At 35.7% G+C, this 17,481-nt stretch overlaps 1 protein-coding gene across 5 annotated transcripts in view; it reads left to right on the top strand.

Annotated features, from left to right (window-relative positions):
• Positions 1 to 17,481, top strand: part of AASDH (aminoadipate-semialdehyde dehydrogenase) — a 31,217-nt gene that overhangs the window by 9,260 nt on the left and 4,476 nt on the right. For 3 of the 5 annotated variants that reach the window (XM_069105279.1, XM_069105277.1, XM_069105276.1), the window contains exons 5-14: positions 187 to 385; positions 3,793 to 4,034; positions 6,779 to 6,885; positions 7,510 to 7,682; positions 8,586 to 8,775; positions 9,099 to 9,214; positions 11,727 to 12,564; positions 15,981 to 16,144; positions 16,497 to 16,619; positions 17,229 to 17,360. In XM_069105279.1, coding sequence (XP_068961380.1) covers positions 187 to 385; positions 3,793 to 4,034; positions 6,779 to 6,885; positions 7,510 to 7,682; positions 8,586 to 8,775; positions 9,099 to 9,214; positions 11,727 to 12,564; positions 15,981 to 16,144; positions 16,497 to 16,619; positions 17,229 to 17,360 — 2,284 coding nt within the window. The remainder of the gene's footprint in view (positions 1 to 186; positions 386 to 3,792; positions 4,035 to 6,778; positions 6,886 to 7,509; positions 7,683 to 8,585; positions 8,776 to 9,098; positions 9,215 to 11,726; positions 12,565 to 15,980; positions 16,145 to 16,496; positions 16,620 to 17,228; positions 17,361 to 17,481) is intronic. The other 2 variants (XM_069105280.1, XM_069105278.1) reach the window with 1 other exon arrangement.

Genomic DNA, 17,481 nt, shown 5'->3' with positions numbered 1-17,481 from the left:
CCTTACATACATTTTAATTGTGTAAGCCTGAAAGAATGGGTTTTTAGAATTAACAGTTCCATTTGGCTAATTTAAAGGAAAGTGATCTTATTCATAAATCTAAGTTAGCTGAAATTTTACAGCTTTGTTGTGATACCTTTTAGTAAATGTTTATTATTTCTCCTAATTATGTGGTATTTTTTTTAGGACACTTTTTGAGATCACACAAGAAGATATTCTTTTCATGGCTTCCCCTTTGACATTTGATCCATCTGTTGTGGAAATATTTCTTGCTTTGACAAATGGAGCATCTCTGCTTATAGTTCCTAATGCCATTAAAATGCTGCCATCGAAATTAGCTACTGTTCTATTTCACCATCACCATGTGACAGTTCTCCAGGTAGAGGTTTTTTTTTTTTTTTACAATATATGTATATTGTTGAGGCCAGATAGGATATTTCAGGGTTTCTGATATTTTTAAAATGGAAGAATCATGATCCAGACCAATCACACTTGTCTGTTACTCCTGAAGGTAATCCTCTCAAATTTTCTTCTATCTCTATGCCAGTGACTCCTGAGTCTTTTTATTTACCCTTAAAATCTCTCTTGAACTACATTTTTATAACACTAACCACCTGCTAAATATCTCCACCTGTATGTCCTTTCAGTGTTTCAAACTCATGCCCAAAATACCATTAATTTCCTCCCAAACCCACCAGTTTTACAGATTTCCTATTTCTCTTAAGTAATGCAATATTGTTCTAGTCATCTAGGTTCATAACTTTTAAAATCATCCTTGATTTTTCACTTTCTCTCCTTTACCGACCACATCCAATCAGATTTCAAGTCTTATTGGTTCTATCTCTACAACATCTTGTATCTATCTGCATCATTCTCACCAGCCACTACTTTGGATCTGCCTCTCTTTATCTCTTGTCTTGCCTATTGTAATAGTCTTATAATTGTCTCTGTTCTTCTAGCCTCTCTTTTTCTTTTTTTTTTTCTATTTTTTTAGCCTCTCTTTTTCAATCAGTCCTCCATACAGTTGCCAGATTAATGTTCCTAAGACATCACCTCTCTTGCCAGTGATTTAAATGCTAGCTATCTTGCCTTTCCTCTTTTCAAGAAACTTCAGTGACTCCATGTTGCTTTTAGATAAAATACAAATTTAGATTGTATTTAGATCCCTCTACAATCCAGCTTTCTTTTCCAGACATTTCATTACATGCACATTCCCTCCTAAGATGTTGCCCAAACTTGACATTCCATTTCCTGTTTTTTCTCAGCTTGGATAACTTGTATACACTACTTCCTCATCTCTACCTCTTAAAATTCCCTAGCTTTTAAGCCTCGGTTAATGTGCCACCTCTTCATGCAAAGCCTTTTCTCATTTCCCAATTGTTAGTGCACACTTTCCTTCAATTATCTTGTATTTACCTGTATACATGTTGTATTCCGCTTTATATTCCTATCCCTAAATGCATGCTTTACTGAAAGGAACTATTTTGTTCTTATATCCCCAGTATCTAACAGTACATTGCATATAGAAGGTGTTTGTTGAATTGAATATCTTAATGAATATTTTTTACTCTACATAATATTTAAAGCCATTAAAGTTATACTCTAATGTTTGTTGGCACAGAAGTTATGTGGGTTCTCAGAAGCTAGGCTGATGGAATTCAAGCTCTGCCTCATCCTGCCAAGTTGGAGAGGCGTTGAATATGAGCCTAGTGATAAAGTCTGTGTTTGCCATTTCAGTTAGCCAGTTAGTATGTTTTAAGTGCCTGCTGTGTACCAGGCAATGTGATAAGCACTGAGGGTTCAAAGAAAGGCAAAAAATAAAAAAACAACCTGCTCCTGCTGTCGAGAAGCCCACAGTCTAATGGAGTTGAAGGGAGACAAAATGCAAACCACTATGTCCAGACAAGGTAAGTATTGAGTTTTTAATTCTCTTTAATGAAAATAAAACTGGTAAGGAATAATTATTTTAAAATAATTTTTGTCATGAGAGACATGAATTTTACTGCTATAAGAGATATTGGTGGAATTTTACAGAATCTCAGGAGTTACAAGGGCCTTCAGAAGCCATCTACTCTGACCTAAATCAAAAAACTTCTCTAATACCTAATCTCTTTATAACAAATCCCACAAATGGTCATCTTGTCTTTTCTTGAAGATCTCTAGTGAAGGAGTTTCTATTACCTCATAAAGCCACCAGACTGTTGTGCTTTGAGTAGCTATAATTGTTAGGAATTTTTTTCTGATATCAAGTGTAAATCTGCTTTTTCTATTCATTCCTTGTTCTATATTTTTGGACAAAGAAGAAGTAGTTTTTTCCCTTTTCTGCATGACACCTCTTGGATTACTTGAAAGTAATGCCCCCCTTGCTTCTTTCTTCTCCAGACTAAATATTCTCAGTTTCTTTAATCAATTATCTTATGATCCTCCGACCTTGAGGATCTTTACAATTCTGGTTGTACTTAGGGTAGCTAACACACTGGGTAACAGGCAGGATCCAAAAATATATTGACAGGCTGGAATATTGGATTGAATCTAATAAGACTGGGTTCAGAAAATCAGCTTCTAAAGTATAAGATCTTAGAGGCATGTCTAAACAGCAGTTTGTTTGAAAAAGATCTGGAGGTTTTAATATACTACAAGCTTCATATGAATCAATAATATCAATTTGTGATACAGAGAGAAGTACCACATCCAGTACAAAGGAGGTGAGAGATAGTCCTGTTGTATTCTTCCCCGAGGGCTGTTAATAACTTGGTTGACCAAACTAAGAATGTTTACTCTAAATAACATAAAATATGGAAGGAGGGGGTAGTTGTGCCATGATAGTTGTCACATATTGGGAAGGCTGTCACATGGAAGAGACGATAGACTTGTTTTGAACTAGAGGCAGTGGGCACAAATTGTAGAGTGGTGTATATAGACTTAAAGGTAAAGAAAAACTTCCTAATAGAACTATCTAAAAGGAGAAAGGGTTGTCTCAGGAAGGAGAGGGTTGCCCTTCCATGTAGGGCTTCAAGTAGAAGTTGGGTGACTACTTGTTGAGGGGATTCTTATTTAAGCACAGTTTGGATTAGATGGCCTCAGGTCCCTTTCAGCACCAAGATTCAGATTTTATCTGTACAGTCCAGGTTATGGGAGGAAAAAATGAGAATATTTGTAAAGCACTTTGCAAACCTCTAAGTGCAATATAAATTCTAACTCTTATTATCATTAGTATCCTTTCTAGATGTGGTATCCTTAACTGAATATGATACTTTAGAAACAGTCTCGTCTCAGAAGGGCCCATAGCTATGAATGATGGATTCCCTACAGATAGTTGCTTTAATGCCATCAATTTCAGTGGTTTGTGAAATATTTCCATAAGTATTAATCTTGGATTATATCTATGTCATTTAAGTGTCATGAATCATGTTGTATTATTTAGTGCAGAATGATTTCTTCCTTTATATTTTTTTAGTTAAAAAGGATGGGAATATATGAACATTTTTAGTTTAGTGTGATTTTGGGGGGGGGGTCATTAAATCTCTCCCTCTTTATACCTTAGAAACAAATTGATTAAATGTTTTATAGAATTTTTTGTAGACATTAAGTGCACAAAGAAGCTAATGCATTTCTCTTAATTTTTCCCCAAACATTGGTTTAATATTTGATACATTTAGCTTCAATTTTCCTGCAAGCCTCAAGTATTGAACACTACATTGTTTTTAGCATGTGATTAAAATATACAAAATAAGTTTGTAAGATTATAATTAATGTGGAAGCTAATATGTTAGGTTATAAATATGTGTGCAGGCTACACCAACACTGCTTAGAAGATTTGGATCTCAGCTCATCAAGTCATCTATTTTATCAGCAACAACTTCACTTCGTTTATTAGCCCTTGGTGGCGAAGCATTCCCATCATTGAGTGTCCTCAGGAGCTGGAGGGAAGAAGGCAATAAAACTAAGATATTTAATATCTATGGTATCACAGAGGTATCCACCTGGGCAACATGTTACAGGATTCCAGAAGAGGATCTTAACTCTACTCTGGGGTGAGGGTTATGATTTGATCATGGATTGGGGAGGTAGCATTTTCCCAGTAATAACACTTAAGATATTTTGATAAACATGGATTCCACCTGGGACAGTGAGCTGGGATTCCAGAATCTTTTTTTCTTTTAATTAGCTTATTAGTGTATCTTAATACCTACTTTTGAGGTATCTGTATATTAATAGATTTCTTAGCCTTCTCTATCTATTGCAAGATAGCTTTCCCACTTTATAGGGTACATTATGAATTTATATTATGCAACTTTCATGGGGTCCTAACTAATAGCAAGTCAATCCTTTCATTCTTTCCTAATTTATTTCCTATCTCATTCCCTATAAAAGCTTTTCTTAACCTCTTATCTCTTTAAACTTCCCATACTACCTCCTTCCCCTCCTCACCTGAGGACCTTTGCTGTTACTTTAGTAAGAAAATTGAGGTCCTTCAGCATTAGCTGGCTCTTTTCCTCATCTCAAAATAATGATTATAGTAATAATAGCTAATGCTTACAAAGTGCTTCTAATGTGATAGGCACTGTGCTAAGTGCTTTTATTCTCAATTTATAGATAAGGAAACTGAGGCAAATAAAGATTAAGTGACTTGCTCAGGGTCACACAATTAGTAAGTGTCCAAGATTGGATTTGAATTCTGGTCTCCCTGACTCCAGCTGCTGTGCTCTATACACTGTGCCACCTAGCTGTTTTGACATTATAGTCTCTTTTTCCCTCAGTCTTGATAATGAATGACTCTTTTCCTTGCCAATGCCAATACTTTTTCATATGCCCTTCATTCCAACCCCTTTCATTTTCTCCAGCAGATTACAACCTCAATCATCCTTCCCCCTTTTTCTTTCTCCTTTTTCCTTTCTTTCTTGTTTCTTCTCACCTTTTTCCTTAATGTCTTTAAACATCGTTTCCATCCTTAAAAAAAACAAAAACCCCGAATCCTTATCTAGGCTGTATGATCCCCACAAAGGATTATTCTTTAACACTTCTCCTTTTTTCATACAAGCTCCAAGCAAAATCCATCTATACTTGAAACTACCTGCATTTCTCATTCCTCAGTCCTTTGCATTCTGGCTTCTGACCTCATCACACAACTGAGACTTCTGATGTTCTCTTAATTTTAAAATCTGGTGGTCTTTTTTTAGTCCTCATCCTCAGTCTGTCTGTTGCATTAAATGTTAACCACCTTGTCCTGGAGAATCTTTTCTCCCTGGGACACTCTTGTGACACTCTTCTCTTTTGGTTCTGCTACCTGTTTAGGTGCAGCTTTGTTGGTTCATTGGCCAGGTCTTGCCCTCTAACTTACCGTTACTTAAAGCTTTGTCCTAGACCCCCAACTCTTCTCTCTATATTCATTCCCTCTCAGTGACCTCATTAACTCCCATGGATTTAGTCATTAACTCTATGCAAATGACTTACAGATATCTATATATCCAGCCCCTGAACTCCCCTCACTCCTGCATCACCAATTGTCTGTCAAACATTTCAAACTGAATGTCCCATCCTTAAACTCAGTATGTCCAGAACTGAACTCAGTATCTCTTCCCCCAAAACCCTCTCTCTTAAAATTTACTTACTTTTGTCAAACGTACCACCATTCTTCCAGTCTTCTAGATTTGTAAACTTAGCATATCCTTGTCTTCTCATTCTCTTACCCCACATATCTATTCCATTGCCAGATCTTCCCGTTTCTACTCATCTATCTCTTGCACCCTTCATTACTCAACAGTTACCACTTAAGTTGAGGTCTTCATCATCTCTTGCCTAGATTATTGTAATGGTCTTCTAACTGATATTTCTCCCTCAAGTTTCCCCACTTCACTTCATTCTCCTGCTGATGCCAAAGTGACTTTTCTTAAGGTTAGTTCTGATGTTACCCCTTTACTTAATAAACTCCTACAGCTTCCTGTTGCTTATAGAACAATGGTTTTTATTTTGAGGTCTACAGACCCCTAATGGGTTTAGGGATAGATTTAAGGGTGTCTTTGAACTTATGTGAGGAAAAAAATTACATCTTTATTTTCACTAGCTTCTAAATGAAATTTAGCTTTTCCTTTAAATATACATTTTTTAATAAAACATTCTGAGAAGGGGTCTATAGGCTTTATCAGACATAAAAATTGTCTGTGATACACAAAAAGGTTAACACCAGCTCTAAAATCAAATATAAGCTTCTCTGTTTAGCTTTTAAAGCCCTTCATAAACTTGTCCTAACCTCTTTCCAACCTTGTTGCTCATTGCTCCCCTTCACATGCTCTACAATTGAGTATTTTCTGTTCTTCACACATAATATGTTTCCTGTCTTGGTGCTTTTCCACTGGCTGTCCCCCATAACTGGAATGCTTTCCTTCTGGACCAGACCTCACATATCATCTACACAAAGCCTTTCCTGTCACCTGTTAATGCTTTCCTCAAAATATATTTATTTAGTTACTTTGTATTTGTTACCTTTATATTTATTCTGTATATATCTCCTTGTTGTTTTCCATGTTAGAATTTAAACTTCCTAGTGAGTAGGAATTGTTATATTCATTATGTTTATATCCCCAGTGCTCAGCACATAGTAAGCACTTAAATACTTGTTGATTGATTTTCTCTAATTAGACTTTCTCTAATTTGTAGCCTTTGAATAATACATAAAGTTCTTTATTTGAAACCATGTTATTTAAATAGATTGAAAAATGTTCTATTCAAAGAAAACATTTTAAATCTTTTTGGGGGGTTTTGGGTTATGTTTTTGCAGAGTTGAGTCCCCTGTGCAATTGGGATTTCCACTGCTTGGAACAGCAGTTGAAGTCAGAGACACAAACGGTTTGACAGTTCAAGAAGGCGAAGGCCAAGTTTTTTTAGGTTCTTTTATGTTTATCTGTTAATTAGGAATAATTATTTTAAAGAAACATTGAATAACAAAATATAATTCCAATGTTTTTCTGTGGTTTATAAAATTTTTCAGCAAGGATAAATCTAAAATGTCTTATCTCCATAGGCATAAAACACAAAGGAGGTTTCTGAGATTATTTCAGATAAAAGTGTTAAATTGCTTATGAAATTCTTGAGGGCTTGCCTAAAAGCAATTCAGAAGCTGTAATTTTAGACAATGATATATGAATTTATAGTCAAAATGTTTGTGACCCTTCTGTTAAAATCAGTGCTTTAAAGGTCAGAAATACCATAGAGTTAACTTCAGTGAAATTTTGCTTTTTCCATTTCCTTAAACTTTTAAAGCAGAGAGGACTCTTATTTTTCTGGGTTAGAGTAGGTCTTCCATTTTAATCTATCTAATGCTTCAAAATTACCTTCAGTATGTTAGCCGTTTGTGTGTGTGCGTGTGTGTGTGTGTGTCTGTCTATCTGTGTGTATGTATATATACATATAAAACTTTACCAACTCTACCAAATTTATCCTTGCTAATGTAAGATATGAGATTATTTTAAAATATTTTTACAACTCATATTGTGGTTCTATTTTGTGGAGGTGGTGAGACGCGGGTATGTTTTCTTGACGATGAAATAACTCTACCTTTTGGCACAATGAGAGCAACTGGTGATTTTGTTACTGTAAAAGGTGAAGCAATGTTTTTCTTGGGACGGCAAGATAGTCAAATTAAACGTCATGGCAAACGTATTAACATTGAATGTGTACAGCAGGTAGGATTTTTAACTCTTATAAATGCAGTTATATATACAGGTGATTATCTTTTTCATTTACAGAGACTACCACTATTATAGGTCAGCAAGAACTTAAGGTTAATTTTTTAATCTTCCTATGTTATGTTGAATCGATTATGCTGGTTTTTTTTTTTACTATGTCCCCTGTTTCTAACATCTGAGAAATATTGTGTATTATTTAAACCTACCACAGACAGAATGGAGGATTATTACCTCCAAAAAGTTTTACTTTTAGATGCCTATGTGAATATTATTATAGTAATCAAATAATTTTTGTTACGAGCTCAATGTGCTAGTTCCACTTTTTGAGACATTTTGATGCTAAGCAACTTAAATACAGTAACTACTTAGTTACATGAAGTACTGCTCCGGTGCCCCAATCTAATGTGGAACAAGGCTCTGTGTTAGCGAATTACAAGGCCCAGCACATCCTACCATGCTGGCAAGGTTTTAAGAATGGGCCAAGTGTGTCTTTCATCCAAGGACTAGCCTGTCTGAGATTATTACAGTTTCCTCATTGTAAAACAGGGACAATAACACTGCACTACCTACTTCCCATGGTTATGAGGAAAAAAATGTATTGCAAAGTGCTGTTTAAGAGTTCTTGTTACAATTAGACATTTGGCTAGCAGTGTAATGAATTGTTTTGGATATTACAACTCATGAAGACTGTCTTTTAAGGCATGTAGGGGGTTGTGATCCAAACTGTTGGAGAGATTACCTGCATTATCATCATCACTGATATTTTGAAATACTGAAGCAGTTTCTACTTAGATTCTTAAAATGCATTGGTTTATCTTCAGATGTAGGGAATTTGTGTCCTCAGGAGCTCAAATTTCAAATTATCTTCCCAGTAAATCAAAAGAATCTCTTTTGCTATAGGTTGCTGAACGAATTTGTCAAGTAGAATCCTGTGCGGTTATATATCATCAGGAAAAATTAATTCTCTTTGTGGTGACCAAAGATGGTTTAGTGAAGGATGGTATTTTAGGAGAACTTGAAAAACATCTTCCAAGTTACGCAGTCCCAGATGACATTATGGTGATTGAAGCCTTACCATTTACATCTCATGGTAAATTGCAGTGTTGTATTTTTTAAAACAAATGTTTCACTGTAAGATAATGCTAAATACTTTAGAACAAATTTTGAATCTTTTACTCCTGATATTTAAGAAGCAGCACTATTTCTTATAAATGAATTTAGTAATTAATTCTGATTAACTCTCTACTATGTTGTTTGTAGTGTGGTATTGAAGTTACTAGAATTAAATTATTATTTAAGAAAAACAGTTTATATCATGCAGTTTCAAGGATTTAAAATGAAAAAATACATATTTATATTGTGATCACTGAAGATAGTCTTTGAGCTGAAACAAAAATTTTTTTTTTTATTAAGGCAAAATCGATGTATCTGAGTTAACCAAGATTTACTTTAACTACATAAATTTGAAGTCTAACAGTAACCTCAAAGGAAAAGAGGAACTATGGGAAAGATTGCAGTACTTATGGAAGGTAGTATTTTTAAGTTTCTTATTATTGCATTGGGGTAATTTTATATGTGTAAAGAATGAAATACTTTTTACTAAATCTGACTTACATTACTAGAGTTTTATTGCTGCACAAATATATTGTATTATAGCTTTATCTGTTCAGTTTGACTTGAGCTATACTGTGACCAAGGAAAAATTATTTAGTTTGCCATAAATTGAGATGACATATGCCTGTAGTAGTAAGCAGCCAAGAATTGTCATGAGTAAAATGAGTTGAACTTAATTTTTTGTGCTGATTTTTCCAAAGGTAATTTGACTTAAAAGGCTTCATATACTCATACTGGCACAATGAAATATTAAAACATTATGTTTTTTCAAGTAGAGGCAGTTGTTAGTGCCTTAATCTGTTTCCTGACAGGTACTGTTTTTTTGTTTTTTTTTTTGTTTTTTGCTGAGTAAGAGGAGTAGTGAATGAGTAAGAGGAAAATATGGATCGTTGGAGCACTACTGTGCAGTCCAGCCCTTGTTTCTCTGTGTTTACTTCTTCCAGACTTAAGTTCATGCTGTTAGTATTTTAAAACCCCCAAATCACAGGATGCTATGAAAATTTAGGCCTTCCTTTATGAATTATGGGTTTTGTGCTCTTTGTCCTATTGAAACATCAGTATTGGTGAAAGCAGCATAAAAAAGAAACAACTAATGCTCATGAAAAAATGACCTCTGTGTTCTCTCCTAGATAGAAATTTAAGATTTCATATTATCGTGAGAAATTGGTGATTTGTTGAGTATAAATGACTAATGATAAAAACAAAATTTCACATTTATGTATAATCACAGGATGTTTGATCTAGAAAGGGACATTTGAGGTCGTAGGATTATAGAATTCGAGCTGTGGGAACCTCCTTGTCTCTGGTCCAGCCTCCTTATTTTATAGGTGAGGAAACCAAGGCCCTGAAGGTTAAGTGATTTGCCCAAGGTCACACAGGTAGAAGTGGCAGAGCTTGGAGCTGAACCTATGTCCTCTGATTGCAAATCCAGCACTCTTACCTTTTACCAACTCTCAGCTGTCTCTTGCTTTAAGGTTTACAAAGTGCTTTTTTCAAAACAGTTCTGTGTGTACATGTAGCTACTATTTTTCCAAGAAGCTTAAAGCGCGCACGCGCACGTGTGTGTGTGTGTGTGTGTGTATTCAGTCAACAAGAACTTCTTAAATGCTTTTTATATCATTTATCTGGGTGTTTTAAATAACAAGAATATAGTTAACTATCTTCAGCTGTTCAAAGGACCTTTCCAGCCAGCTTGACTAGCTATTTTTATGAGATAGAGATAGAGATTGGAGCTGTGATTTCTTTGGGCTTGAGAACTTTTCTAGTGAAGAAACTCTTGTACCAATACAGGCTAGCACCTTCTCTGAAACTTAAAGCTTGAGACAGTTGCCTAGAGCACAGAGAGGTTAAGGGGGTAGCCTAGGGCCCACAGCTACTATGTTTCAGAGGCAAAACTTGAACCCAGGCCTTTTTGGTTTTGAGACTGGCTTGCTATCTATTATATTCATGTTATCTCTGAAGCTGTTTTTATCTTCACTTGAAATCGAGTGGCTTAAATCGTAGCATAAGAGACTTAGGGAGATTAATGGGAATAAAAATAAATGTTAAATATTGGGTTGATACTTTTTAAAAAATATTTTATTAATACTTTTAATATTGCTGTCCCTTCCCAAAGACTGTCCCCCACCGCTGGCATGTGAACCCTCCCTTTTAACAAGGAATTATATTTAAACAAAAAAAATCAACAAAAGTCTGGCAGTGTTTAGGGAGAGATTTTAAGAGAACTTTTAGATTTGTTTTTCCTGGAGATTTTTGAAAATAGAATTAACTCAGATATTTGTGCATAGTCATGTATGAAAGGGGAGATAAACCCAATAATCTTTGAAGGATCATTTTTACTTTGAATTCATGTGAAGTAGATGGAGGCAAATATTAACTGTTTTATAGAAAGAGAACTCATAACTTTACATCTTGTGGACCAGATGATTAATAAACCAAACATTGACATATTTCAGTTTTCTCCTTTAAGAAGACAAAAACTAGTAAAGATTGCAATTTTTTTGTTTTTTGCTTTTTGGAGGGGGGAAGGTAGGACAGTTGGAGTTAAGTGACTTGCCTAAAGTCACGCGGCTAGTTTTTGTGTTAAGTGTCTGAGGCTGGATTGGAATCAGGTCCTCTTGACTCCAGGGCTGGTGCTCTATTCACTGAGCCACCTAGATACCCCAAGAGTTGCAAGTTTTGAATATTCAGAGTGTATTAGTTGCAGAGTCAGAATAAAATGAAGACCTTCTTTGTTAGTAACTTATAGTAGAATTTCTTAAAATTAAAAAAAAAAACATGTGTACACACACATGCACACATATCAGAAACACTTTGGTACTTTTACCTATGATGTTGCTTGAGGTACACTTAATACTTAACTGGACTTTGTTATCATAGATTTTTGTTGTTTAGTTGATTATCTTTCTTCCATCTTCTCTCCTGTAGTCCTCCCTGAGACTTCTGGAAGATCCTTTGGAAGTTTCTAAAGATTCACTATTCCTTAGTAATGGTGGTGATTCCTTAAAGTCCCTTTGGTTTAATAATGAGATTGAGACTCTGGTAGGTAGATCAATACCTGGACTTCTAGAAGTTATTCTCAGTTGCTCCATCTTAGATATATACAATCACATTCTCCAAGCAGTGTTTCCAGATGAAGACATACCACTCAATAGGAGTTATGACACAAAAAGAAAATTCAGTGCCATGAATAGAGGAGAAATAAGTGGTGAATATGTAGATCAGAAGTCTGGAAAGCCTGTGAATTCTGGTGAAGAGCAGAATGCTTTTATTGCATTGAGTAGAGGAAATCAGATTTTGTTTGTGAATGTCTCTGAGTCTTTAAAGAATTCCCTAAGTACGAGACAGACAGGAACTAAGTTAGGAAAATATCCTTCAACATCTTCGGATTTAATTTCATCTGAAGAGTCCAGTTTTGTTCAAAATGTGACAAGCAAAAACCCTTTAGCAGTTATCGGCAAGATGGATGGTGCAGAAGAGATCGGTCCTGTGTCAAGAATTTCAGACGAGACTTCTGTGAGAAAGTCTGACAAAATAAAGTTATGTGTCAGGTGGAAGTCTGATACTGGCAAATGTGTGGATGCTTCACCTCTCATCACAATATTACTTCTCAATCAGTCATCTGCAACTGTCTACATTGGATCCCATTCTCACAGGATACAAGCAATTGATCTCTATTCTGGGAAAGTGAAATGGGAACAGATCTTGGGAGATCGCATTGAATCCTCAGCTTGTCTCTCTCATTGTGGAAATTTCATTATAGTGGGTATGTTTTTGAACTTTGGATTTTTAGAAATGAAACAGAGATAGGAAAGCCAAATTTACATTAGTTCTAGGATTTATTCCACTGTTCCATTTCCCAGCAGAGCTTCTAGAGGATCCTCTGAAGTTGCTGTTAATAGCACTTCTTATGTTAACATTTAAGAATTCCCTCACAATTTAGGGCTACCTACCAGTCCTTGCCCAAGCCAAAAAGCGTTTCTGTTACTTGAAATGGCTGGTGCTCTCTTCATTGGCCAGACATTGTCTGTGGCAGCTAACCCAAATAGAGGGCTTTGTACCTTCTACAGTTCAGACTTTGAAAGAGAGCCAGCTTTTGAAATCTGATGGGATCTGTCAGGTCTGTATATGTTGCTAGGATTCTGGATGATTTCCAGCATAATGTGGACTAGCTTTGCAAATTAATACAAGGCTTAAAAGCTATGGGACAAAGAGAATTTTTAAAAAAATGTAAAATGTATTGTTTCAGTTTAGAAATTATTATTACTGGAGGATATGTCATAAGTATTTTGGTTTTTTTGTGACTTAATTGGCATAGGAAAGGAAGGGAATAAGTATTAATGTAGAACATATTATATGCCAAGCACTATGTGAAACCTTTTACAGATATTATCTCATTTGTGGTTTAGGGAACTCCCACTGAGGAAGCTTCTGCTGTTGATGCAAATGGACAGCTGTTCTGCAGTTTATAGTCTTAGAGAGCAACATCAGAGTACTCAGTATGTGTTGGAGGTCAAACTTGAACCTAGGTTTTCCTGATTCTGAGACTCATCTATACCCATTATCCTGCACAGTCTCTCTAGTTTAAAAAAAATGTTGCAGAACAATAATAAGTTTGTTTTTTGTAAAATTTATCTTAGATCATTGCTATCAATCTTTCCTTGTTTTTCGCATTTGGAAAGAAGCAGATAATTTCAAAATGTTTCTTTGAAGCTCTTTTCCTTAGCTCTTACTATGCTAATTGTGTTTAAGTTATAATATGAATGCTTCTTTATTGGAAACCTCTGCTTTTAAAACTCCAAAGAAAACTTTGTTATTGATGTTAGATATTATCTATTGGGTTTGGGAAGTAATTTTCAGTATATCTTTAGAGAAGTTTCTCATTACCCAACTGGGTCCTGGGGTCTGTCCTTTTACTTTACAACATGCTTTCTTAGACTTTTCTCCCACTCAGGCCATATAGAGGTAACTAATCAGATAAAAATTCCAGAGCAGGGCGGCCAGGTGGTGCAGTGAGTAAAGCGCCGGCCCCAGCATCAGGAGACTGGGATCGGTTCCCGCCTCAGATACTCAGCACCCACACAAAAATAACTGGCCGTGTAACCTTGAGCAAGTTACTTAACCCCGAGTGCTTTAAAAAAAAAATTCCAGAGCAATAACTGTGGAAAAGGAAGCAGATAGACTCTGCTCTAGAGGTTGGCTGTGGCAATAGTTAAGCTATTTTAGGGACTGATAGGCCTGTGAACTTACCTGACAAGGCAGTTTCATAAATGACCTCTGATTATCCTAATACTTTTCCTTCCCTCTACTCCAAGAGAATCTGTGAACAGTATAGATTTCAGGGACTTCACCTTTTGTATTAATTAACTTAGCTCCTGGCATTAATAATCCGCCAGATTTGAATCAACCCCAGAGTTGAAGCCTGACTTCATTTCTAGTTGAGAAATAGTTATAGTTTCAAGACTTAACAGCTTTTCTGTAATTTCTAATACAGAAGTGAGAGTCACAGTATATTCTTCTCTTGTATGATTAGTCTTGGATTATCAACTCTAATGGGCCTTTCTATAATGAATAACTAATATTAATTGATACTTTATTATTGCATATTATTTATTTTGGGACTAAGGTAGGGAATTGGTAATTATTTGGGTTCTTGGTATTTAAATCACATTTTCCTATAATTTTATAAATGATTTGAGTACTATTAGCCCCTTGGTGAATTGATGGGTGCATAAACCATTGCCAGGAGGTCAAGGTTAGTGATGTACACATACACACATACACATCTTCTAAGCTCCAGTCCCACATCCATACCTGGATGCTTCGTTAACTTCTAACTCTGTATGTCAAAATTGAGCAGGCAGTCTTTTCCCCAAAACTTGTTTTTCTTTTTTTCTTTTGCTTTTTGGAGGGCAGTTGTGGTTAAGTGACTTGCCCAAGGTCACACAGCCGTGTTTGAGTGTTTGAGGCTGGATTTGAACTCAGGTCCTCCTGACTCCAGGGCCAGAACTCTATTCACTGTGCCACCTAGCCGCCCCTAAAACTTGTTTTTCTTTATGATTTCACTGTTAGTGGTACCATCCCGTCTTTGTTCAAAACTTTGACTCTTCCCACTTTTATCCCACTTGCCTCCATTCTTACCTTTATTTTCCCATTGACGCCATTACTACCCCTGCCTGGACTACCTCAGTAATCTCCTATTAGGACACTTCCCTTCTTTCCCCAGTTCATACATGTCATCCTTTATACAACTCTCAAACTTAACATATGCATAATTTTTTTATGCATAATTTTTGGCAGTGGTGCTTCTCTATTCAACACCCTTCAGTGACTCCTTGGGGCCTGCAAAGTAAAGTTCAGGCTTCTCTTTCTGTCTTTAAAGGTCATTCATAAACTGACACTTTTATCTGACTGTTTTACCTCATACAGCTCCTCTGCACATACTCTGCCCCGGTCAAACTGAACTGTTTTCCACACCCTGCACTTGCTGTAAAGCTGCCCACCCCACATGTTCTCACACACACTGTCCATCATGCTCAGAATCCTTCCCACTCTCTTCCCACACCTTTTGAATTCCTACCCATCCTTTCAAGCCAAACTCAGATGCTGACTTCTGCAGAGAACCTTCCTTCCCCAATCCCTGCCAGTCAATGACCTTTTTTCCCTCCTAACCTCACATTGCACTTTCCTTACATCTTCCTGCAGTAATATTATTGTTCTTTTAGCTTATTATTTCCCCCACTAAAGTGTAAGGTTCATGAAGTCAGGCACCATGTCTCATCTAAACTTCTATTTTTTAGATAGCACTCAACCCAGTGCTCTGCCTACTGCAGATATTTAATCTAGGAGGCTTTGGGATATTTAATCTAGGAGGCTTTGGGGGCTGTTGATTATTTACTTATGGACAAACTTTGTCCACAGTATGTAGTCTTTTTGCAAGGCTTCAGTCAAAGCTTTCTGAAGTCAGGCAGTTGTCAAATAGGTAAAAAGCATAAGGGACTATTGGGTTCTTTTTGCTTTATATTGTTAGAAAGGACTGTATAATATCTGACTAGTTCAGGTGACTCAATCAGCACCAGGAACCCAAGTATACCTACAGAGCTTTGGTTGTGGATTTTTATAGGTTTTGTTTCCCATTCATGTATCTAAATTTTCCATCTGTGTCTTCCTGTTTCCCAAAAGGCTGCTATGATGGTTTAATTTATGTGCTCAGAAACAGTAATGGAAAAATACATTGGACGTTTGCTACCAAGGATACTGTTAAAAGCTCTGCAACCATGGATCCATCTACAGGCCTCATATATGTGGGATCTCATGACCATCATGCATATGCTTTGGATATTTATGTAAGAATTCACCCTCGCATTCTCACACATAACCAACATAACAGTTCACTGGTAAAGAAGAGGGTGTGAAACCATTAGTGCAGTTGTGTCATTAAAAGAAGGGGAACTAACATGTGGTGTAGTTGTTGCTCGTTTACTTGCTATTATTTCCAGAGTTTAATAGGGTGAGGGAAGTGGTCTAAGAAAAATAAGGGATTAATATACTTTTAAAATGTTTAAAGAAATTTTAATCTTCTTTACCCCAAATAAATTTGACCCTCCAAACTCTTAGAAAAATAATCTTGAAGGGATGTATTTAGATCTATTAATCTTCACCTCAGCAAACCTAGTGAGTACATTCTTATATTTACAGAAGGAGACCTGTGTTTGGAAGTCATATTGTGAAGGAACTGTCTTTTCTTCACCATGTCTAAGCTTGGCACCCCATCACTTATATATTGCTACACTGAAAGGAGTTCTATTGGCCTTAAATCCTGTAGGTATAAAATGATCTGGAGTAATTTTATGACTTGTATTTTTTAAAATTATATTATTTTTATTTTGAAGTCTAAATTGTACACTTATCAGATTCAAGATATCAATAATACAGAATCAGCTAAGCTGAGAAAATCTGAAATGTACTGCATTTAAAAAAATTAAAAATCTGTTTTTATTTTTTGAAATTGGCATGACTAGACGTAATCTTTCTCCTAGATTGTTCAAATTAGTGTTTCATATTTGTTTTAAGGTCTTGGGATCGTCATTATTTCCTAACCTGTTTTCTTTCCATTTTTTTTTTATCTTTGTGTAGCTCTCAGTTTTATTATAAATGGCAATAGACTAATAATTTACATACAGCTGTTTCTGTATTCATTTTCAGGCTACATCTATAACTTCAGAGTTGTATGAGGTAAAATAGGTAAAAGTGCCATTGAATGGCCTTTTAAGACAGAAAGAGAAGTGTGAACTTTACTTTGAAATCACAAGAGTTGGTGTTTTATGATTATGCTTGTAGGAAGATGTATTAGTTTGCATTGTATAGAGTCTAGCAGAATTCAGTGCAATAAAACTAACTATTGTGAATTTTTGTTATTGTTATTAACAGGCTACTGGAAATAGAGTCTGGACACATTCCTGTGGAAAACCTCTTTTTTCTTCCCCACAATGCAGCTTGCAGTATGTTTTGGTTGGTTGTGTGGATGGGAATTTATACTGCTTTAACCATATGGGACAACTGGTAAGAAAATTGTTACAGATTTCCTTTAAGTGTTTTTAAAGGCATGCTAGATACATGCTGAAATAAAAATCTAGGTGATATTATTTAAACCTATAACCATTGTAGTGAGCATTGGTCTTCA

This window comes from Petaurus breviceps, unplaced genomic scaffold (assembly GCF_028583685.1).
Source record: "Petaurus breviceps papuanus isolate PSGF00001 unplaced genomic scaffold, PetGlider_PUasm1.0 76, whole genome shotgun sequence".
Taxonomy (NCBI): Eukaryota; Metazoa; Chordata; class Mammalia; order Diprotodontia; family Petauridae; genus Petaurus; species Petaurus breviceps.
Note: the sequence above shows the minus strand (reverse complement) of the source record. Positions and strands in the feature narration are given on the sequence as shown.